Raw genomic sequence first — 25,098 nt, forward strand, 5'->3', positions numbered from 1 at the left:
TAAAAGTGAAATTATTATTTTTCACTTACTAACTCAAATTTCTTTTCTGTGTAATAAATGGGGAAAATACAACCAGCAAATGAACCTGACAAGATATTTATGCTTTTTCTGTACCACCAATGTAAAATGTAAAACCTGCCATAGAATTTGCACTGCTGTGACTACCTGGCTTCATTTGGTGGTATAAGTAACATATTCTTGAATAGCCTTGTGTAACATATTCCCTCTGTACTGGTCCAAAAACATATAGTCATCAGAAAAATGAGTCATAGCAAATCAAAACTCTGAACACTACCAGCTACTGTCCAGATCCAGAGGGGTGTACGATGGGGCATGGTAAATGGCTTACTGAGCTGTTTCCACCCTAAACTCTGTATAGTGGCACTCTTTTTACCTGGCTAAATCACCATGGTAACTTATGCTGAACACATAAGCTAGTCAGGAGCAGGTTATGTTCTGATTTTCAGTTTTAACATTTTTATTTTTCATTTTAAATGATTCTTTTATTTACAGCATTTTTGAGGTACACTACAGATTCTCTGGTGGGTTTTTTATATGTTTTATATGTGCAACATATTAAGCCATACCGCCTTAAAACCACTGTATGAAGCACAAACTGTCATAACAATGTGCATGTACTAATTTAGTGATGAAAATTCCCAAATGTTGTTGTACTTCTAATTTGTTGGTGAGGTACTAAAACAGAGAATACACAGCAAGAATACCTGATCAATTAATAAATTCATTTTCACTTTGATCTGCCACAAACTAAAGTAATTTCCAAGTGTCCTTTGTTATTATTAGTAGTATTATTATATTTAATGGTTAGGTGAACAATAAATTAATTAATTTGAACTAAAATGTTCATTTTACCATCCTGGGCAATAAATCTATACAGATAATTAACAATTTTCTTTATAGATTTTTAATCATTATTTATCATCCTCAGCAACTGAAAATGCCTCTGACTGGAGAAGGTGAGAGGCATTATCAGTGTGTGAGCCACACAGCATGCATGAAATGACCCTTTTTGCAGTATGCGAGCGTGCATGGAGACTGAAGCAAAACCTGGATTAACACAGAAAGCTGATAACCACTGTTGTGATACCCATTATCTCTGACTGGAATTTTAGGTTTTATTGAGTCAGCTAATGCAAAGAACCATGTTCACAGTATACCCCTCAGGTTGATCTAGCCCGTCTAAAAGAGAGCCAACTTTGTGACAGTGAAAACTTTGGTTTAAGCCTGAACGTATCTTACTTTTCCATCAATTAAGCTTCATAGAACACCACTACACGTTTGAGGTGTGTAAAAAATCCCCTCTGCTCGCTATCTGAATGGAAACGCAGATGGACACTGCTTGACACTGGACATTGTGTGTTTGTGTGTGGCGGGAGTGTCCTTGCTTAGACTGCTGCTACCCAACCCAAAACCTAGAAAAGACATAGAAAACAAATGGATGACGAATGCTTAATGGAAAAAACTGAGGCAGCGTAAAACATATTCGTTGTGTGTCATCCATATTCTCTAGCGAGTATTTTACAAACTGTTTTGGGATCTCTAATTTCTAGCGGTACTACAAAACAGGTAACAATTTCACGTAATTGTTGAACCTAAATAGCTTATCAAGCGCTTCTCCCATTTTCACACACTGTACACTGTATATGTGCTTCAAAAATATCATTTTCTCAGATGTAAAATCATCACAATCCGCTGGCCATGCAGCCACTCTCTCCCCAGTGTATTCCACGGTTGGTTAGACTTTCATTGCCTCCATAAACAAACATGCTGTGTGGAGTTATCAAGGGAAGCCAATATGGCTGACATTCAAAATGACTTGGCCCTCTTATTCTGTTCACAATCAGCAGCTGTTCTATTCAGGAGAAGCTTACAATTGGCATGGTCTCTTTCTGCTAAAGGCTTAACATTTCATAATTAAAAATGAAACATTTCCAGGGTCAGCGCTGGAACAGCTTAAAGATTTTCTAGCCCAGTGATGATCATGTTAATGAACGAATGAAATGCCATTGTGACAATGTGTATCTTTTTCACACACATGGATTTCTTTGTGTGTTCATGTGTAAATACCAGTATGTACATCTGGATTAACAGGACACTCAACATACTGTATTTGCTCGTCAGGCAAGTGTAAAAATCCATCCAGTTCTATTTTCTTCCTACAGTCATTGGACAAAGGAAGTAGCATCCAGGTGTCGCTAATCAGTTAGTGTGAGCACCTCTATAAAACTATATGTTTTTTTGTAATTCAATGGTCTGGAGATGTGTGTTAACACAATTTCACAACCTTTCCAAGATTGGACCAAATTTACCCCAAGGTGAGAGCTCCATCTCAAACTCTACAGGCCTCAGTTAGCAAGTGGTCAGAAGTCCACACCTCAAACCGATCGAAATACTGTGATTGTCATGATCCAGTGTTTGTGTGTTCTGGACTTATGAAAATTGTTTATTTACTGCTCTCTTGAACTCTGGGTTTTGTTTCCTAGTTTAGTTTGCTTTTTGAGGGTTAAAGCTAGAGAGACTCTCTCTCTAGCTCTCTCGGGTCTGTCTGCAGTCTGTGCTATTGTTTGTAGTGTCAAGTCGTGTGTCTTAGTTGTGCCTCAGTGTGTTTCCTGTCTTATTTTGATGGTCCCTTGTCCCTGCATTGTGTTCAGTTTTGCTTCCCCTATCTCATTATGTCAAGTTTGCTCCAGCTGTATTCCCAGGTGTCTCCACTTCTCCTAATCATTCTCACACGTATATACTGTGTCCATCTCCCTTTGTTTGTTATCAGAGCACCTGTTCTTCTCTGTGTCTCTCAGGTTTTGTGGTTTCCTTGTGTTTCTTAGTTTAGACTTCCTGTTTTGCTCCTTGTTCCAGTTTTATTTAAACAGAATAAACAGTTTGTTTTCAGTTTAAATCCTCATCACTCGCTACAACAGTGTGCTACCCGTGGACCACACAGTGGTGGTACCTTAAGATAGCGGTGAATTAACAAATCCCACAAAACCGCAATTAACTGAAGCAGCATTTTAGTTCCTAAACAATGATGCCACATTATTATTGCTAAAGGTGGTCCTATAAGCTACTGAATTGTGGGGTGTTTGTCATGTTGTAATGAAAGATCTGCAAAAAACTGGATGATTTTTGTTTTTTCACATCCCGATATGTTAAACCGTCAAACTACAAGAGGGTGTATTTTCTTTTTCACATGGATGCTGATGGTGAAGCAACTAATGCTGGAGTTTGATTTGAAATTGGATGCATGAAGGATGATTTGTGTTTAATAAGCGGATAGAATTTGTAACCTGTGCATTTATTTATTTTTTTTACCAGAAACAAACAAATTAAATTTATGCTTTTTTGTTTTTCAGCTGACAACCAAGCTGGAAGTGACACTAAAATGACTGTGGAGGATTTGTTCAAACCCGAGTTCAAAGTCCATGACCCGGAGGCCCAGTGGATCAATGGTGAGTAATCCATATTGACTGTACCTGTTTTGACTGTTCAGAAGTTTTCAGCTATGGATGCAGGGAAGTTCCGCAACGGATAAAAGGCACTGTTTACCAGCCTCGTTTGTAATTCTAACAAGACAGACGAAGCAGCTTTTTTTAAAAGCACAGATAAAGCTGCTACAAAGCGTTACTGCCTGCCTGTTCCATGAAATGACAAAAACAGCATAAGCGAGTCATTAGTTGAACTATATAATGACTCAGGCCCGGTGCAGTCTACTGCTTCATGCTGCTGTACATATATTTATACAAAACACACTCCTACTTGACATTAATGACATCTGGTTGAGTTCTAAGTGTACTCTGTATGAAGAAACAACAGCAGTGCTTTTGTTTAGCAGCATAGGGATGACATCTCTCTGTCGTCTCTCCTGCTTTGTAATTGAGGCTCCCTTTAACAGCCGGCAGACAGTTCACTTCTAAACAAGGCTGGCATGTTTCACCTCAGCCTTACCTTGCATCTCGTTATGCAAATTTAGATGTAGGGATTTATTTTCCCTCTCCTTATTTACATTGTATTGATTTGTTATTTGCCAGAAGGGGATCATATGTTAAGCCTGGAAGCCCTTGGCTGGAAATAAACCACATCAACTGAAGTGCAAGTGAATCTGATTATGGTTTGCTTAGAGGGAGGGAGAAGATAACGATACCTCCGAGGGAAAGGATGGACAGGATTGCGGCGTTCCCGCATTGCTCTCCGCCAGTCTCCTTTCCTTCCTGCGGATTAGTGTGTTTGTTTTGGCTTTCCTCTTCGCTGCCCATTGACTCAGTCTGCGCCTGAGGGCAAGGGAAAGAGGCAAGGCCTTTCTGTCCATCAATATTTCATTCCTGGGTGACATTTTTCCACTATCTTTGCAACGCCATCTCATTCCCTGAGCTGACCTCGGGCTAGACAGAGAAAGCACCAGTGTTGTGAGATGAGGCAGTCAAAAAAGTCAGCTTTATAGGGTGGTTTGTGGATGGATGGGGCAAAATAGACCCCAGACAAATGGGAGAAGATAACAGACAGACGGGCGAGAGGAAAGATTGATCACTAGGATTTGGAGCAAAAATGAGATTTTTTTTCTCCCTAACCCAAAAGCTTTAGTGGGTTTGCCTGAAAAGTCTTCAGTCTCTGTCTGTATTAGAGATAAATAGGTGCATCCAGTGTTTGGACAGTTACTTTTAAGCCATTTTTTTACTACCGATTACAGACAACATGCTTTTAAAGATAATTTTTAATGTACTTCATTACTGAATGAGCATTATGAGTAATGTTTTGGATTACATCGACATTACCATTAAAATCTAGAATCTAGTATTCAGCAAATTACACAAGAAATGTAAAAAAAAAAATAAAAAGAAATGGTGTTTATGATGCTGTGTGTTTCTATTCAGGCTCCTTTTCATGTAGTTCACTGGTGCACTGCAATTTTCACTGTTTGCTTTGTAAAATCCTGGGCGACAAAGAAACATTTGACATTATTTCTGTGTTTTTAGTCTTCAAACTTCATTTCTTTATCACAGAGAGCCTGTTATGATCATTTCCAACTCCATATTTTCATTCTTGGACTTTATTAGCATTGCTTCAGTTTCAAAGGTCGAAATTTAGTTCATCCATTCTTGAGTTCTGAAACAGGCTGTTTGAGCCTCTTCAACTTTTTCCTGATTGGCTGCCCCTCCCAAATCGAATATTTCCACAGTAGGTGGGTAGGCCTTCTGTGCCTGAGGTGACCACATTAGGAATGTTTCATCCAATGACATCCTACAAACTGAGGAAAATAAAATATGTCTGAAAGCATAAAAGTTTAATTGAGAGGCCTTACTGTCATTATTTAAAAATCGTAACGTGTTTAATATGAACTGCCACCACTGAAAACACATTAGTAGCAGGTTTGTTATGGTGATTGCTGTGCATTGAAGTTGCCAGTATGGATAACTTTGTTTTTTACAAATCTGACCACAGTTTCTATTTGGCTCACAGCGCCCACTACACATCTTTTATTCTTTCCACTTCATAGACACAGATTCACTCCTTTTGAACACATCATATGGTGTAATTCCAAAGACATCCAGTGTGTTTGGTATGATAACTGAACTAGCTTACAATCTGAGGATTCTGTGGAGAAAGAAAATAAGATCTCTGATGTGTTATTAACTAGTAAGATTAAGCAAATATAAAATATATATTTTTAAACATTCTTTATATATGTCAGTGAACCAGATGTTTTATTTTATTGGGCTGGAATCAGAACATGAAACATTTTTTCACTCAGCCACACAATAAAACTTGCATTTGAATGATTCACTAATTAGTATTACACAAAAATGAAGCATGCTACTGATCCAATGAAGCTCCAATGTGACTATGTGTTACCAAAAATATTTTTTTGTTAATAAAATGCTTATTTATGCTTACACGTCTTGTGTCAAGGCACATAAAACATAATTGACACATATGTTAACATGTCTGGATCCGTCGCCATGACGAGCTGGTTTCAGAGCTCCGCAGGAAGAGAACTGATTTAATCAGTGGCACTATGCAAATAGACCAACTGTTGCAGAAGAAAGGTTCATTTTCCCAGCTCTAGCTTCCATGGTCATTACACAATGTCAGAAAAAGTGGTCAATATTTGGTAAAATGTCAGCCCAGCATAATCATGAAGAGCACGTTTGTTTTTTTGGAGCCAGTGAAACATTAAGGTAAAAGAAATGGAGGCAAAATGCCTGCTTCAAAATATATGAGGTCCGTGTTGCTTAGGTTGTTTGTAAGAAGTTTGAGTGAGTAATGTATAAAGTGTGTGTTAGCCTTTTCTGTTGGTCCGAACCAAATAAGCAAAACAACGACTGTGAAATTGGCAATACGAGTTAAATATGTGAGTGTACGGGCCCCTTAATTCATACTTCAGCTAACAAGTGGTGACATGAGGTTACGGATGGATGGGTTGCTACAGTCCGACATTACAACTTGATGATATGTGAAATGGAGTGCATCATTACAGATTAAATTTGCTGCTAAGAGCGCTGTGATTCATCAGGTACACCTCCACCTCTCTGGCAGTGAAGCAAGGTTTTCTCAGGATATTATTGCCTCAATTGCCTCACATTGGTGATGATGATGATCTTTGAAGACTTTGAAACATCTGTAAATCAATCATTGATAATACTACTTATAGATTGCTTATAAATAATCCAGTTATTAAGCTGGTGGATCTTTTAATATCATTTCACATTGATGCTGTGGCTGATTTAGCTGATCAGCCAGAACAATTAAACTCATAACAGGTGAACTGAGTAAAATTGTTGATTTTGTTAAAATAGCATGTTCTTTAGGAAAGTCCATAAGTCCAAGCCAGTGTCCTCCCCTAGCCAGATATGTTCTCTACAATGCAGAATCTGTTCAGGAGAAACTCAAGGAACTTAAGAGAGAACCAGAGGAATTTAATCAGCCACCACACTCCCCAATCCGATTAAACGAGAACAAGCCGTGGCTGCCCAATCCTGCAACCGCTAGGATTCAAATGATCCACTGCCAGATTCATCAGAACACCCCTGGAGGTCCTGTGTGCATGCACCGATGGTTCAGAGCTATTTTGGCGGGACGAGGGGAACCTACACAACATTAGGCAGACGGCTGGGATGTTGTGGCTGGTCGGGGTACATTAAAGTAACACATTTGCAGAATGCCATTTGTCTTCTGTGTGGTCTGACATTTCTGCAGCTCTTCTCTGAAATTCATTGTCATTCTGATGTGTCGAGGGTTGTTATTGATGAGGACCTGTCTGAGGATTACAGGGAAACAGCTGGTTAACACTGGGCAGATATGGAAAAAATGACACTGATACTCCTCTCCAGCTGTTGCTTGTGAAGACTTGCATATGTGTGAATAGTGGATGTATATTTGTTTTTCACACTGAGGCATGTTACTGAGAAAGTCACATTCAGCTGATGCCACATGTGATTCAGTGAGCGTCACTTTCCATCAGTATTGTCGCAAACTCCACTTGCAGGCTGGGCGCCGTCAGACTGTCACTGACAATCTGCTGAGAGGAGGGTATCATATTGTGTTTGCACTGGCCCAGCTTGGACAAAATAACACACCAGTTGGCTTATATAAGCTCGCGAAACCCAAAATATTTCAGCATAATAAGAGTGTGAAATGAAACAACACATTTTTGACTGCATTTTATTTGTATATGAAGCAACATATAATATGAACAAGATATGCAGTGGAAAAATACCCCTACTGATAATGGCAATTCAACTCATTTTTAGGTAGTATAAGAAAATCATGAGGTTCAGAAACAAGTAAACTACTGACTGAAGAACAAGTTATATACACAGAGAAAAAAATATATATATGTGTGTGTATATATATATATAGATAGATAGATAGATATCAAACAAGGTATCAAAGTTCAAACAAGGATAGAATAGGTTGCATACACACAAGGACATCCAAGTTTTGTTTGATGCTTGCATTATTTAATTTGAAGACAAAAACATAATTATTTCAGGGCACTGCAGTGTTTCAACAAGTCTCACACACGACACCGGAGAGGTTCCAGTCCATTCTTCTTTGGTAAGTCTTGCACATTTTCAAAGGGATTCAATTTGGGCTTTGTGCAGGCCAGTCAGTAACACACTTTGGTCTTCTGAAGGTAGTTCTTCACCAGGAATGATGTATAAGACTCAGTAGGACCCAGAACCAGTTTTTCTTTTCCTGATATGAACTGGCGTTAGAAATGGCACATCCTTTTTAGCTAACATTAAGGTCTTCACTATCAATATGTTTGTGTGTCACACTTTATTTCTAGTAGCATCAGCAGATTTCCATATACACAATGACTCGGTTCATTACTGTTAGTAGAAGAGAGTAAACATTTGCAAAACACTGTTTATGTAATACTGCAAAAAACACTCCCATAGTCATATTCATGAACTCTGAAAGCAGACTGATTGAGCAACATGTACCTTCCTTGAGGATGAGTCACAAACAAAAACATTACTAGTGCAGAAATTCCCCCACAATACTCAGCAGGAAAACATTTCACTTGGCATCATGAGGAAAAGAGAAGCCAGAGCTTGAGGAAACAATTGCTGAACAATGTGTTCAACCAAATTAGTTTAGTCACACAAAGTTCAGGTGGAAAAAAACCCCCCAAATCAAATCAGCATTTATTTTGAGGGATTTGGATTTTTAAATGAGTATCAGAAAATCCTCCAAATTAGAAATGAAATCCAGGATGTGCCTTTGATATAATTAAATATACTCTCTTTGTTTGTCCCGCTACTTAGACATATAGATTGCACTTTATACATCTAAGTCTATCAGCATCTTTTTACATTTGAAAATTTGCACACTGTGCTTGCAGTATGCAGCTGTGCATTTACCACCCAGCCCGCCCACAAAATCCGATGTTCACCTCAGTAAATGTCCAGCTCTGTGGTAATCCCTGTAAATCCATTATTGAGCCATTAACTGTCAATACTGTTCACCTCAAAACAAATTACCACTTGACTTCACCTGTTTACTAGTGAGCTGCATCACCTGTCAGCTCTGTTCATTCACTGCAGTCAAATTCGCATTTTTTTTATTACCTTACAGGCAGGCTTGTGGCTGACAGATTAATAAATCCCCTCTGGACTGTTTGGGTGCAGGATTTTACTGGATGGCTCCAAGAAATTTGTTATTATGTGAAAATGAAACTGGGTGCTGAAGTGCACCAGTGTGAAAGATTTTTATTTGTGTATTATGTGGGATCATACCGTCTCAGTTGCAAATATAGTGCATACACAGTAAAACTGTGTATACCTGTGCTATTATCAAGCTAAGCTGTTGCCTTTCCAGGAGAAGCCTAGCAGCAGCAGTACGTTTTTATTGTTTTACTTTTATCTGCGACTGTATGTTATTAATATGTGAAATGCTGGTAGCTACACTAAATAGACAATAACACTTGGAGTTGCAAATGCAATAAAAACAGGTGACGTGTGCTGAAGGAGCGTCACCTGACATCTTAGGTCGAGTGTGCATCCTTGATGATGAATAAATGATTTCCTGCTCTGGCCTTATTATTGATGCTGGGTTCAACTAATGGAAAGTCCCAGTTTTTATTCAGCATGTCTTTAGCTTTATTTGAACAAGATCGCGGCTCATACTCGACATCATCATGAGAATATATTTAACATTTATATGAGTCTAACATCAGTTCTGTAACCCCCGTGACAGTAAATATCTTCAGGAAACCCTGTCCCAGGGAAATTGTTGGTGCATGCATACAAGAAGCGATTCAATCATTTTGCATTGCTTTTAAGTTGAGTGCTGGTCATATACTCCATTCTCTGGTTACTTAGGCAAACCTCTAATATGTTTAGTAACAAGTCATATGTCAACTGCTTCTGCTCTGATTGTTAGTCACTTCATTCGCTCACCATGAAGGTGAGAAAGGTTATTTTGTACTCTGTCCACATTACAGCATCTGTAATTGTTTCGCCCTTGGTCGCTTGAAGTCATCATCTGCTTCTATGGACTCTAGTCACCATCTCACTGTGAATCTTTGAAGCTTCTGGGATGAAGAGCTTCATGCCCCCTTATCCTTAAACCAAAATTCTCCAAATGCTCACAGTATTAAAAGCGTAACCATTCTTTAGAATCAGTGGTTCTCAAACTGTCGTGTTATGCAATTAAACTAGGTAAAAAAATATCACTTTTGTGGGGGAAAAGCAAACAAAGGATGGCTGATACTGTTGCACTCATCTTTATTTCATTTAAAATTCTGCTTTTTTATTGTTAATGACAAAAATGAAAGATAAAAATGATGGGAGTGAATTTTTTTGGCTTCTGAAGTAGGGCATGCCAGAAAAAAGTTGACAACTATTGTTGTATAGAAGCAATTTAAAAGCCTTTTAAAAACAATGCAGTGTTGGGGAAGAATACTGAGAGAAGATAAAGCTGCGTTTCTTGACACAAATCACACACACAAAGGTATCTCTGCTTCCTGTCAGACTTTTTGCATTCAGCCCCAACAACTTCTACTAATGAGCTGACACATGGGGCGTACAGCAATCCTGCTTTAGACGTAGTTGTAATTTTTGATTTACAATTCATAGCGCCTTCTCATCTACTTCATACAAAGTAGTTTTTGCAGTGATCATATTAATGAACCTTCAATGACTTTGATGTGAGTCATTGGGAGTAGAAGGTCTACAGTGGAAAAAAAAAGATGCAGTTTTTGGATGTGAGAGGAATACCGAGCTTCAGTTTGACTTATTTTGCTGTCAGTCTCAATCCTCTATACTGGCAGCAAAACACAGGCAGAGCTGACCAACCACAGTTCTTTTGGTCTCAGCGTGCTACCTCTGTGGCTGTGACAGGCTGTTACATTTTAAAGCCTCTCTCCACTCAAAAAGATTTTTCTACCTTTCTATTAGTTTTCTTTCACAGTCCACAAACATTCTAAACTGGGGGTGTATATGCATTAGCCAAGTCAACTTTCCTTTAGAGAAAGCTTATAGTAGAGCTCGATCGATTGACCCCCGAACCATCCCTTACTTATGCTGCTTTAGGCTCAGGCTGTTGGGAAACCTCCACCTGCCAACTGGTCACGGCAGATGGCAACTGCTCACTGAGCTTAGTTCTGCTGGAGGTCTTTTCAGTACATCATTGGGGTCCTCGCTCTGATATTGTGAGATGGTTAACCTTAGAATATAAAACCCCTAGAGACACCTGTAGCTGGGAACCACGCTTTAAAAGAAAATTAAATCAAATTTTAACTTAAATTTAAATTCAATTATTGGTCATCTGTCCAGGGCACCTCTGTTAACCTACCCAGGATAAACTCATAGTTGTGGTGGGATTTATGTTATGGTTGATACTAGGAACCTGTTTTCTCGTTGAGACGTGTCCTTCGATATTTACACACCCATCATAGCAGCATAGATATCATTTTAAGAAACTTAAACCTAAACCTGAGGTCATTTGAAGTCAGATCAAGTACAAATTAATAAACACATCTGAATAGCATATTTAAGGAGGCTTATGTCAGCTACAGCACAGAGGGCACTGAGTAAATACTTCCTTTTGTTGCTCTTGAACTTAAGTGTTGAGGCTGGTGCACTAGGATTTTGCAGAAATACAGAACTTAACGTGAAGATGATCTTTGGCACCAGTGTGTCTCCCTCGTCCTCTCTCGGTTGACACATTTCATTACTTATGCTGTGGGGCACTATTTGGAGAATTTTTTTTTTTTTTTTTTTTAAATTCTGCACCTTTTAATTCTAAATCAAGAATCTGGCATGCATTGCAAAGTTGTTGGCTTGATTGCTGATGACTGGGCTGTGACCCAAGCTGCAGTTTTGTGGGGTGTGGTTTCAATGGCACATTTAACGTTTTATGCCTCTAGGTGGATTTCATGGCTGTGTGCTCTTAAGATAGAATGTAATATCTTAAAAGGTGTAAACCATCCAGATATCACATGTCAGTACCAGATCACGCTCTGCTTTGAAACTGATCTTTGTGTGCCGGCAGACTTCATTGCTGGATGCCTAATCACTCCACTGTTTAGTTCAGTAAGTCTTTTAGCATTGAGCCAACAACCCACCTTGATTTTCTTTCATTTTTATGATTAGCCACATAATCACGCCAATTAATTTCTATTCCCCTGCCACTCAACTTGGAGGAAAAGGAAGAAAAGGATCAGTTTTCCAGCTGCCATAACCTGCAAAGAGGCTTGCAACATATGCATCATAAGCAGGGAAACAGGGTCTTGGAAATAGTGAAATGCATTCTTTTTAGCCCAGTTTTCCACTTGCTTGCTTTTGCAGGATCATTTTCAGGGGTTAATTAGGAACTGCATGCTCTGGTACCTCCCATTAATTAACATTAGAGACTCCCCAGGCTGTGCTGTTAACTGCTGCTAAAGCGTCAGTGAAGGGAATACGGTGCATGGTTGTGTGCATTTGTCTCCTCGTATATGCCAGTGCATATAGCACACGTTTCACAGTGGGAAGGTTGTTAATGGCTGCATGCTAACGTGCGGCAGCTCTTCAGGTTCCAGACAGCTCAGGTGCATGGACATTTTAAATCTTTCTGTTCATTTTTTCCGCAGATAAGAAATTGTGATTTGAAATGTCTCCTCGTTTATGTGAACCCCAGTGCCACCCAGCACTAGCACAGAGTCCTCCTAAGCCTCATGTATCTCACACTCTTCTCCATCTTCCATTAAGCTCCTGTAAGCCCATCCTATTTTTGCCGCTCCTGACATGCCCATTATCACTGCTCTGAGCAGCGAGAGACACTGATTAAAAGGGAGAGATTGAATTCTCCACTGTTCTCCCTTTGCCCTTCCTCGCTGTGTGCGATTTTCAACAGAGACAGTGCTGAAGTCAGACCATGGCCATTAGTGCATCAGGCGTTGGTGATTCACTGCTGAGACAAACTTCTAACAAAAAAAAACATTTTCTTTTGTGCAGGCTGAATTAAGGATGCTCCGTTTTTTACATATTCCGCCCCTCCACAGCTGTCACCAAAAATAGTAAAACACACTTTGTGGCCCAGGTCTGTTAAGACGTTGTCATGTAATAGCATATGATGTTTAGGGTGGAGGGAAAAAAGGGAGGCAGAGAGCATAAAACACAGAAGCAATAAAGTGGAGAAACAATATCGCTGTCACACTTTGTGGAAAGAGCTTTGCTTGTCCATCAGCCCGAGACACAGAGAGGAAGGAGGTGTATTACAGCTGAAAAAAAAAATCCCATGGATTGATTTCCCACTAACAGAAAATAAAATCATCAGTGTCTGTCCATGACACAAAACTTAACATTGGGAGGGAACGCTCACTCACCTTTCACTGGCATTGAAAGCATGTATTTTTACATCAAATAGTACAGCAAAGTGTAAATCAGATAAAAAAAAGTGCTATTTATGAGTTAAAGTATGATTTGCAGGAGTCAGTTGGACATTGATTGAGAACAATTTTTCACACGTTTTCCATATGCAGAGAGGCACTCAGCATATCAGAGTGGTGCTGAAAAATCAGTGTAAATGCATTTGTTACTTATAGACCGAACTATTGCAATTCATTATAATCGGGCTCTTCTAAAAGCTCCTTGAAAACACTTCAGTTGTTTTCTTATTTCTCCCATATTACTGTTCCTTCATCAGCTCCCTGTTAAATCCAGGACTGAATTTAAAATAATTTAAAATACACGATCTTTAACACTCAGGCCTGAACATACCTTAAAGAGGCTTATGACCCTCTCACACTCATGAAAGCCAAGCTACTGATTTGGCATTGGGATTGATTGGTATGGGAAGAGCATCAGCTCATGCCAGTCACCTGTGTATAAAAGCTGGCCCAGATGACCTTGACATCTTGGTTAGGTTATGTTTAATATTTTTTTTTATATTTAAGTAAATGTCTTGTGTGAACTCTCTCCTTCTCACCTACTTTGAGCCAGTTCGTGACAACCTATTATCACAACAAAGCAGTTCTCTCTGCAGGTTTACTTGTGATTTCTAAACTTTCTAAAAGTAGAATGGGACTCAGAGCCTTCAGCTGTCGGGGTCCTCTCTTGTGGATCCAGCTCCCAGTTTAGATTTTGAGAGACAGACACCCATTCTACTTTTAAGACTAGGCTTCAAACTTCCTGTTTCTTGTTTGTCTTTGTTTTTTGATCATCTTTGATCCCTTCCTTTCTCTTCATCCTTCAAACATCAGAAAACTATATTTATAACAACTGTCCTCAAACCAAAAACCCAACCCACAACATCCCACTTAATGTAAACTTAACTAAAATGGCATCACAGCAAGGAATTAAAGGCTGAACTACCAAAGTGAGTATACAGGGAGTGCAGAATTATTAGGCAAATGAGTATTTTGTCCACATCATCCTCTTCATGCATGTTGTCTTACTCCAAGCTGTATAGGCTCGAAAGCCTACTACCAATTAAGCATATTAGGTGATGTGCATCTCTGTAATGAGAAGGGGTGTGGTCTAATGACATCAACACCCTATATCAGGTGTGCATAATTATTAGGCAACTTCCTTTGCTTTGGCAAAATGGGTCAAAAGAAGGACTTGACAGGCTCAGAAAAGTCAAAAATAGTGAGATATCTTGCAGAGGGATGCAGCAGTTTCAAAATTGCAAAGCTTCTGAAGCGTGATCATCGAACAATCAAGCGTTTCATTCAAAATAGTCAACAGGGTCGCAAGAAGCGTGTGGAAAAACCAAGGCGCAAAATAACTGCCCATGAACTGAGAAAAGTCAAGCGTGCAGCTGCCAAGATGCCACTTGCCACCAGTTTGGCCATATTTCAGAGCTGCAACATCACTGGAGTGCCCAAAAGCACAAGGTGTGCAATACTCAGAGACATGGCCAAGGTAAGAAAGGCTGAAAGACGACCACCACTGAACAAGACACACAAGCTGAAACGTCAAGACTGGGCCAAGAAATATCTCAAGACTGATTTTTCTAAGGTTTTATGGACTGATGAAATGAGAGTGAGTCTTGATGGGCCAGATGGATGGGCCCGTGGCTGGATTGGTAAAGGGCAGAGAGCTCCAGTCTGACTCAGACGCCAGCAAGGTGGAGGTGGAGTACTGGTTTGGGCTGGTATCATCAAAGATGAGCTTGTGGGGCCTTTTTGGGTTGAGGATGGAGTCAAGCTCAACTCCCAGTCCTACTGCCAGTTTCTGGAAGACACCTTCTTCAAGCAGTGGTACAGGAAGAAGTCTGCATCCTTCAAGAAAAACATGATTTTCATGCAGGACAATGCTCCATCACACGCGTCCAAGTACTCCACAGCGTGGCTGGCAAGAAAGGGTATAAAAGAAGAAAAACTAATGACATGGCCTCCTTGTTCACCTGATCTGAACCCCATTGAGAACCTGTGGTCCATCATCAAATGTGAGATTTACAAGGAGGGAAAACAGTACACCTCTCTGAACAGTGTCTGGGAGGCTGTGGTTGCTGCTGCACGCAATGTTGATGGTGAACAGATCAAAACACTGACAGAATCCATGGATGGCAGGCTTTTGAGTGTCCTTGCAAAGAAAGGTGGCTATATTGGTGGCTGATTTGTTTTTGTTTTGTTTTTGAATGTCAGAAATGTATATTTGTGAATGTGGAGATGTTATATTGGTCTCACTGGTAAAAATAAATGATTGAAATGGGTATATATTTGTTTTTTGTTAAGTTGCCTAATAATTATGCACAGTAATAGTCACCTGCACACACAGATATCCCCCTAAAATAGCTAAAACTAAAAACAAACTAAAAACTACTTCCAAAAACATTCAGCTTTGATATTAATGAGTTTTTTGGGTTCATTGAGAACATGGTTGTTGTTCAATAATAAAATTATTCCTCAAAAATACAACTTGCCTAATAATTCTGCACTCCCTGTAAAATCTAAATGTCAAAAAGTGATGAGATCACTCAAAAATGGGAGAGACTGATGAATATGTGCTGCCATGTTTTAATGTGGGCTGTTATCTAGTAACAGAAGAAGAAAGTTTTGTTATTCGGGAAGGGGAGAAAAACTGGTTGGCTTTATTATATTAAACTCCATCAAATGAAAGGAAAATATTGATAAGTAACTGAAACCTCCCAGCAAGCTGATACTTCCCATCTTCCCTTCTTTTCAGTCACTACTTTACTGTATATGTTTTCATCCTCACCTGTGCAGCTCCTTCCACCTGCACAGGTGCACATAGGGTTATAGATAACACAAAATATAAACCAAGAAGGCATCACCTGGCTTCTGCTGACATTCACCTTAGATATTTAAGAGACACCTTTGGCTTCAGAAACCCTACTTCTATTTTACCCTACCACTCCTCATTGTTAAGGACATAATCATGCAGACCTGTCCTCACTAACTCTGATTAACAGGTAACGTCCAGGCCACACAGACAGGATTAAAAAAAATAAACCACAAAGAAATCCCCAAAACATAATGCAATAACAGCAGTTTCATATGAATTCATAATAACTTATAGTTTAGGGCTCTTCTCAGATTTTACTCAGAACAGCTGAGTCCTGATGAGTCCTGATGTATTGATGAAGATTTTTGTAAAGCTTTGTAAGTGCTGGTAATTTCTGCTCCCTGATGAATATTGGTGTGCCACAATAACAAGGGGAAATTCTCTCTAAATTGTTAAAGGCCATTCAGTTGGGTTCTAATGAGGCAGGGGTATTGATTGGCTTTCACCTGGCTGTGGAGGGAAGACAGTGATATATTGGGGAAGGTGAAGAGCTGGCAGGTCTCAACAGCAGGCCTCCAGTGAGTTAAAAGCACCAGTCTTAACCCATTCACTCTGAGAGTACTCAGCTTGCTTAATGAGAAGAGCAGCAGAAACGTTTCAAAGGCTGTCTCCAAGTACTTCTTCTCTCTTATTTATTAAAATTACCCACATTTCAAAATCATAAGTGTCTGTTTGAGGATAAATGGAAAAAATGTCAGGTATTTCCTTCTTACCTGCCTGTAAAACCGCTTTTAGTCCAGGTTTGTGAACTTTAAGGTCAACATTTTAGACCTTATGAATGCTCCTCACAGCATTTTATCTGAGGCTAGAGGAAAGTATGGACTGATTTTGTTTTCATTATGTATTCATCCAAAATAAAATAAAATAAAAAAATAGGTTTTAAAATTGCAATTTGCATCACAAATTAAAGTAAAGCACAATTTGCATCCAAATGCTTTAGTAGAGAATAATGAAAGCTCGATGAATCAGCAACACTATTTTGGTTTTTCATTCTGAACTTTAAAGTACATTTTAAAACAATATCATGGTGTCTTCTGAGCACCTTGGTAAGATTTTAAGTCCACTCCACAACTCTTTTATAAATTACAAATTACACTAATAGACAAAAAGGTTTAGGATGTTATTCTCTCCTCTGGTATAGATTAAAATGGGCAATGAATATACATGAATGTTCCTTGTTGGTTGTATATTTCAAAGGCAAACTGAGCACAAACAAAAACATTTTAATTTTTTGCTGATAAAAATTTCACAACATGGTCTTTCCAGGGAGCCATTCAGTAACCATAACAATCGCTTAAAAATGAAGCTAATAAAATAAAGGCACACTGTGATATTTTATTCAGTACATCCTTGTATAGTTCAGCATATTGTAGTACATGTGGTAACATCTAGTACACAAGATGTTGACATAACTATTGCTATAAGATGAAGTTCTCAAAGGCAGTTATGTAATGTATAGAATATTAGACTTACAATATAACATGTCAATAAATAATGAAAATGTTTAATATTTGCAAGACCCACCTGAATATATTAACAGTACGATATAAGAAAAGCATTCTAATGTTATGATCAAATGGTATTTAATAATACAGGTTCTAACATCAGTGCTTGCTGCTATATTGTCCAGACATATTTGTAGTTTAACACTATCAATGTTTATATTATTTATAGAGGTTAACACTGGTAATAATATAGGGCTTAATACGTTACTATATGGCAAAATTGTTTAACAACAGACAAAAAAAAGATATAAGGAACAGGACCAGTTAGAAGTAATAAAAGTAGTAGTAGTAATAATGATAATAATCGATTCTAAACTGCATAGAAGGTAGTGAAGGGAAGGGGAGAGGAATAGGGTTGATATAAGCTGTTTCCATGGGCTCTGTTCATAGGCTACTGTACCCATGTCTGACTTTGAGCATCAGTTGTTGACTCCCATCCTTTAATTCCAGAGGACAGTCAAAGTAGGAGTCAACAGAAAGTGGTCACTATCACAATGACAGCAACTCTTTAGACTTTACAGTTTACACTTGAATGTGTATCAGGCTGTATATTTCAGTCACTCAGCTTGAATTTGTGTAACTCTGCCGTTTATTTTTGTTCCTGCCCATGTTGCACACTCTTGAGGAAGCGCCATGATAAATGCAGTTTTTGAGCTGTCACCTGTGGTAGAAAGGACAATACCTAAAATGTTAGATTCTGATAGTGCATCTGGCTTATGTCCACAAGTTCAGACACATGAAAAGCTTTTTTAAAGCATTTTTGACAGCATTTCTAAAATTGTTATGACAAATACAATATTATTGAACTCCTTAGCATTCTTGGTTATTATTAGTAAGTACAAGTGTGATCAAATAATAATAAACTGTATATCTTATTCAGTCAGAATTCAATGAGCTCTGCCTGGGAAGAATGCTGGTCTGTAAATATGACAATGCTTTCTGAACCTTAAATTTCTCCAAGTCATTCTGCTCGATCTTTTCCTCTAACTGATTTAACACAGCACCATATATTTTGCACTGGATTTGACATTTAACATTGACATTTTTAATCCCTTTAAATTTAAGCTAGTGCCAGAATTCACCTAATTAGTCCCAGAGTTAATGAAGGTTCATTGTAGTGGGGAAAACTGGCATTTACATATCCAGCCTTGATTTGAAAGCATTTCTTTGGGAAACACCTTCAAACATCTAAAACTCCAGAAAATTACCACTTTGTTATTACGACCAAGCTGTTATTATGATCTATTGTTCTGTTCAAAATTTAATCTAATGGCATGTAGAATAAGTCCACATATGAAAATTGGCTCACTGGAAACTTAGAAAAAAGAGCTTTGTAAAGTTTATATCAACCTAATAAGGTTCTTTTTCTACCCAAATCATGACCTTGTTCTAACAAAATGGTCCTCGACAAATTAATAGGTAGCATAGCAGTAACAGTAAAACATTTATGCTGCCTCCTTCTGTCAGTCCTGGTGATCATTAATAGCAGAAGCACTTGGACATATAATATCAGGAATTTGTGTATGGTAGTGTCATGGTGAAGGCTGGAAAGGTTAAAGATTGTTCAGGTAACAAGAGATCTAAAAATACATGAGAAAAAGTGTTTTTTCTACTTATCCAATTCAGGGTTATGAGGAGGGAGGCTGGAGCCTATCCCAGCTGTCATGGGACGAGCACACCCTTAGATCTCTAATCTATCGCAGGGCTAACACAAAGAGACAGATAATCACTCACAATCAGAATCACCAATTAACCTAACATGCATGTTATTAGACTATAGGAGGAAGCTAGAGTACCTAGAGAGCACCTATGCAGGCATAGGGAGAATATAAGCTCAACACAGAAGGGCCACAGCTGGCCTTTAATTGTTGTAAGGTGGCAGTGCTAACCAACAAACCACCACTGTGCCACCCCTACTTTATTTTGAGCCAATCGTGATCCTGTCTTGAAGACTGTTGTCAAGAGTTTACCTCCTTTTTCTAAGAGTTGAAAAACATGGCCTCCAATCTGAGACATTATCAAAACTTACCTGTTAACCTATGGTTGGGGTTAGAGGAATGGTTAGAAGTAGGTTAGGTTTTGCATTAACCACATGCTAAATACTTAACTAAAATATTTCATCTTTCAAATGAATTCTCATAACTTTCTCCGGCACAGTTTTTCTGTTCCAGAGGCTTCTTTTTTCTTTTCAAATATTCTAAATAAGTAAAAGTTTTATAAAAAGAGAGAAGATAACTTGACTCCCCAAAACCCCAGCCCCACTGGTGACCAGCTGAATGTTAAAAGGTTAAGCAAGCACATTAACTAGACTCAAATTCTTTAAAAAAAAAAAAAATTCAATTTAGACCGTCTTGGCTTCCGTAGGGTTCAGCAGTTCATAGTTCATTGTGTAATTCAACCAAGGATGTCAGCAATAAGACATTTCAGGTGTATATAGTCTGAAACTTCTCCTGTTTAATCACTGGTCCCTGTGCGGTGGTACTCAGTAAAGTGAACCACAGGAACAATATTTTGGTACAACGCAATTAAGATTTCATATTCATAGTTATTTATTATCTACCTCAGGCAATTTCTATCTCTGTGGAAGCTCATTGCAGAAAGGGACTGATGAATATCTACATGTATCACAAAGAAGTGAAGGAGCAGAAGTAATAGAAGTGAAAATGATTCTTTCAAGTTTAACCTCCCCACCGTTTAATTTCTTATCAAATGTATTTGGAGTTAATACTACTTTCTATGGATAAGTTGTGGCTGATGTCACTCAAGTGTATATCCACTTTACACACAACCCTCTGAGCAGCTTTTCCCATGGGTCACAAAGGCCGATGCATTATGGAATGACATTCATATCTCATCGATAACCTGCACAACCCCACCACAGGGCTGTGACATTTCACTTCATTAAGTCCCCGGTTCATTTGTTGTCTTGCTTCACATACAGGACTGGAGCGAAAAGATGATGGTTGAGGATGAATTAAACATGGCGGGTTTAAATATAGACTTCTTGAGACAAAGGCGGCTCTATAGGCAGTTCATCCCCAACCTCCTCACATCCTCTGACATCATCCTCCCACTGACACTAGTGGCAATGCATTTTAAAGGGATCAGCTGACTGACAAGGCAAATACTTTATAGGGTGGCGTAGACTAGTGCAGACTCGATCCCTAATGTGCAGCATTCTGCAGCTGGAACCACAGAACATGTATAAATCCATAACTAAATTTTTAGTCCTGTTTCATTCAAATTGACAAAATAGTTAGTACACCTCTCATTGTAAACGTTTTTCTCTTAAACATTTATCTTTTAATTAAGAGGCTTGATTTTAAAGCAAACACTGTTTTCCTCTTGCATGGCAGCTCAATCAGGTCTCACAACCATCTTGTAAACCTTCCCTCTCACTTTTTCTGCTATCCTTCCATCACAAATCAACCCTAGCTCTCATCTCTACCCACTCCACCCTGCCTGCACTCTGTTCTTCAACTTTCTTGTGCAATGTCCATTGCTTTGGATGTTAACCTGAGGTATTTAAACTCATCTACCTTCACTACCTTTATTCCTTGCAGCTTCACCTTTCTGTCTGTCTCCCTCTCATTCACACACATTTATTCTGTATCGCTTCTACTTTCATTCCTCTTCTCTCCAGAGCATACCTCCAGGCACTCTTCCACCTTCTCCATACTCTCATTACACATCAGAATGTCATCTGCAAACATCATAGTCCTCAGATACTCTTGCCTCATCTGTCAGCCTGTCCATCAACACTGCAAACAGGAGGCAAAGGGTCTCAAAGCTGATCCCTGGTGTAATCCCACCCCCACCTTGAACCCATTTGTCAATCCTACTGATTGCACATCCCGCCGCTGTCTCGCTGTCCTCAAACATGTCCTGCACCACTTTCACATACTTCTCTCCCACTCCTGAATTTCTCATGCAGTACCACAGTTCCCCCATGGGCACCCTTAGTCCTACTCTTTCTGACCTTCTCTAGACATCAACACTCTGAAAGCAAAATTTAAACTATAATTCTCAGCATGGAGCCATACTTATGATCACTAATCGTCACCTCTGCTTAACACTTCTTAACACTTTCTCTTTAGCAGTTTGGCTCACCAACTGTATCCCTCTGTAGTTACTACAGCTCTGCACATTGTTTCTGACAGTTGGTACCAGATTTTATGCCAATGAAAAAAATATACTTTGTTACAATGTACTAGTTATTGTTGATCTTTAACCCTTTAGAGCCGGTCGGAGCGGGCACGCTCTGTTTTGCGTAACTATTTTTAAATCCCGGTAGCTCTGCAACCAGGTGAGCTAGCGCAATAATTTTTTTTGCATATGAAACCGGAGGAGTTGTACTTACATCTTATGCCATCAGCTTGTCCTAGGTCACAGTTTCCTTCCACATATAGATTTGCAAAAACTGCATAAAAAGCACTTGCAGCAACAAAAACATAATATTCCAGAAACACGCTTTGCCGATCCGATCAGCTGTTCATAACACTTCCTACGTTGGAATAGACGTCAGCACGAACTTTTGCATATCCGCCATTACCTGCCCGAAACCGGAAGTGACGTCATTTTCGCGGAAATGTAGTTTTTTTTACCATCAGGGCCTCAGGGCCTATGCTGGTGTTTTTAAAAGTTATCTTTGACTTTATGACTTTCTGTGTCTTTTCTGGGATGCTTAGGACTCATATTGCATTGCTGGAAATAGTTTATTTTGATGCATATGCTGCTTTTTTGCAAATTTGCAGTATAATATTTATTTTCGTTTTTCCTGCAGTATATAAAAATTGGTGTATTTCAAAAATAAAACTATGAAGACATCCATCCATCCATTCGCTTCCGCTTATCCTTTTTCAGGGTCGCGGGGGGCGCTGGAGCCTATCCCAGCTGTCATAGGGCGAGAGGCGGGGTACACCCTGGACAGGTCGCCAGTCTGTCGCAGGTCCAACACACAGGGACAGACAACCATTCGCACTCACATTCATTCGCGCATTCACATCTAGTGACAATTTGGGTTATCCAATTAACCTATCCCCACAAGCTGCATGTCTTTGGACGGTGGGAGGAAGCCGGAGTACCCGGAGGGAACCCACGCAAACACGGGGAGAACATGCAAACTCCACACAGAAGACACTATGAAGACACTCAAAATAAATTTCCTGTGGTAGGAAACTATTTTGTGCAACTTTTTTGTATTTACAGTTTTGAGGGATAAGCCTCTTAAATTTCTCTAACTAGAAATATATGTTAAAAAAAGCAAAAACGATTTTCAATTTTTTTGTAGTTTATTGCACTGTTTTGCAATTTATGTAATTACTATGCACTTAATGAATACATATTATTAAAATATGGGCTATAATTGTTGTATTGATGTATAGCAACTTGAAATGCTCCCAAAAATGGCACCACACCATGTAAAAATATAATATAAGCTCTGGCGGACTTGGTTCTATGGTAGGTCTTAAAGGGTTAATTGAAACCCCTTTTTCTGACTGTGATTTTGGAAAGATGTCAGTTGGTAAAAAGTTAAGGGTGTGTATAGAAAATATAAATCAAACCTGCCACAGCATCGTGCCATCTATCACGTTTTGTCTACCTCATGATTTATTTTCTTGAGTCAGGTTTTCATATTGTGGATTTGAAGGAAGAAATCTAATCAGGTTGAGGCCAGCACAAGTGAAACATCCATTTATTCTTTCCACTGCAGTGTCTCAAGTTTGCTCAGGGAAAGATTAAACAATTTTCAATTTCCACTCTATTTTAGTTTTAATTATAGGCAAGATCTTGGAGGATGCAATGTCAGAGATCCAGGATATAGGACCAATGAGAGGAGTCTGTTATAGGATGAAGTAGGCAGTTTATAACTTGAATTTTTTTTAAAGTAATAGTAACACAGAATTAAAGGAAACTGCAATCGAATAGAATAGAATGATTTTAATTTTTTTTCACTGGGTACAATGACAATAAGGTACCACTCTCGTCTGTGTGCACACATTTAAAAAAGCATTAGCATAACAATGTCAATAAATAAATAATAAAGACAAACACATCCACACACACCCATGATAGACATATTGTCCTGTTGTATTCCACTGATCCATAATTACACAAATGTTATTATATTTATTTCATTTTATTTTTTTTATTTTTTTGCCACAAACTGTAAACTCAACCTCAAAAGAGCAGAAATACATGAGTGTCAGTCAAATATTGTTAACATGGTTATTAGAAGTTGCCTGTTGACACACAAACTGATTTGACTAGATTAACACCACCAAGAATATAGAGGCTTTTTGGGTGCAGCTAGTATTAAAGAACAAATTTAATATAAAATTGAGAACTAATCCAAATAAGGTTTTAAGATTCGTTTGGTTATTCCAACTGCACAACTATGAGCATAGTTCATAAATCCATTTTTGCACCTTAAGAAAAATCTGTTCTTTTCTTTACACAGTGCTATCCATGCCAGATATTGTTTACATATTTATAACTGAAATGACAAAGAGCTATGAAAATTTATAGTGCAGCCTGTACATTTGGTCCCCTTTTGTTGGGTCATTAATTGTTTTGGTTGCCTACTTAGTTTATAACCTCTGTTTTGTGAACGTAATGTGTTTGAGTGCAACCCCTACTGTATTGGAAAGTGACAGTATAATGTACACGTCTCAACTGTATCTTTTTTCTTTTATGAAAAAACAAGTGTCAAAGTTGGTAGTTGAATTATGCCCCAGTGTCATGCTGTTTCTCGTCTCCGATAAACATCTGAATTACTAGGTTGTATGATTAACACGTTTAATGTTGTGCACTTTGACAATGACACTTGTTTTGCAATGCAAATCAGAGGTGGATCATATGAGAGTTGCTTTTAGAGCAGACAAAAGCTCAGCTCTGTCTTTCATTCGGCTTGAAAATCAACGCCCAAGTTAGAAACAAACACCCACGCGTTATTTACTATACGGTGGGTCTTGGAAATAATTAAGCACCACTCAGCCACTTTAGCAAATAAAAGGCAGTGCTTGCTACAGGTGAGTCTGTGTTTCAGGCCCACCAAGAAATTTGCTGTTGCAGTGTTTGGATTTAATGTTAAGTGTGGCCAGACCACATCCAGTGATTCAGTTTACCATTCATGGTGTTTCCAACTGCACTGAAAGAACAAAGTAAGTGGGAAATGGTGAACAGAATAATGATAGACAGATAAAAATCTTATTAAACTGAAGCTAAAGTGAATAGTTTGTATGCATACAAGAGGCAGGCATGAAGAGGAACATCCCAGCACTGTGGGGGGCAGACTCACAAGTCCCATTTTTACGTGTTATTCTGTTATTGGTAGA

At 38.7% G+C, this 25,098-nt stretch overlaps 1 protein-coding gene across 2 annotated transcripts in view; it reads left to right on the top strand.

Moving 5' to 3' along the window:
• The window catches only part of LOC120730878 (inactive dipeptidyl peptidase 10-like), a 246,633-nt gene that overhangs the window by 130,214 nt on the left and 91,321 nt on the right, over nucleotides 1-25,098 (top strand). For both annotated transcript variants that reach the window (XM_040027445.1, XM_040027446.1), the window contains exon 3: nucleotides 3,372-3,467. In XM_040027445.1, the coding sequence (XP_039883379.1) occupies nucleotides 3,372-3,467 (96 nt within the window). The remainder of the gene's footprint in view (nucleotides 1-3,371; nucleotides 3,468-25,098) is intronic.

Source organism: Simochromis diagramma, unplaced genomic scaffold, assembly GCF_900408965.1.
Source record: "Simochromis diagramma unplaced genomic scaffold, fSimDia1.1 OVJJ01000343.1, whole genome shotgun sequence".
Classification (NCBI taxonomy): Eukaryota; Metazoa; Chordata; class Actinopteri; order Cichliformes; family Cichlidae; genus Simochromis; species Simochromis diagramma.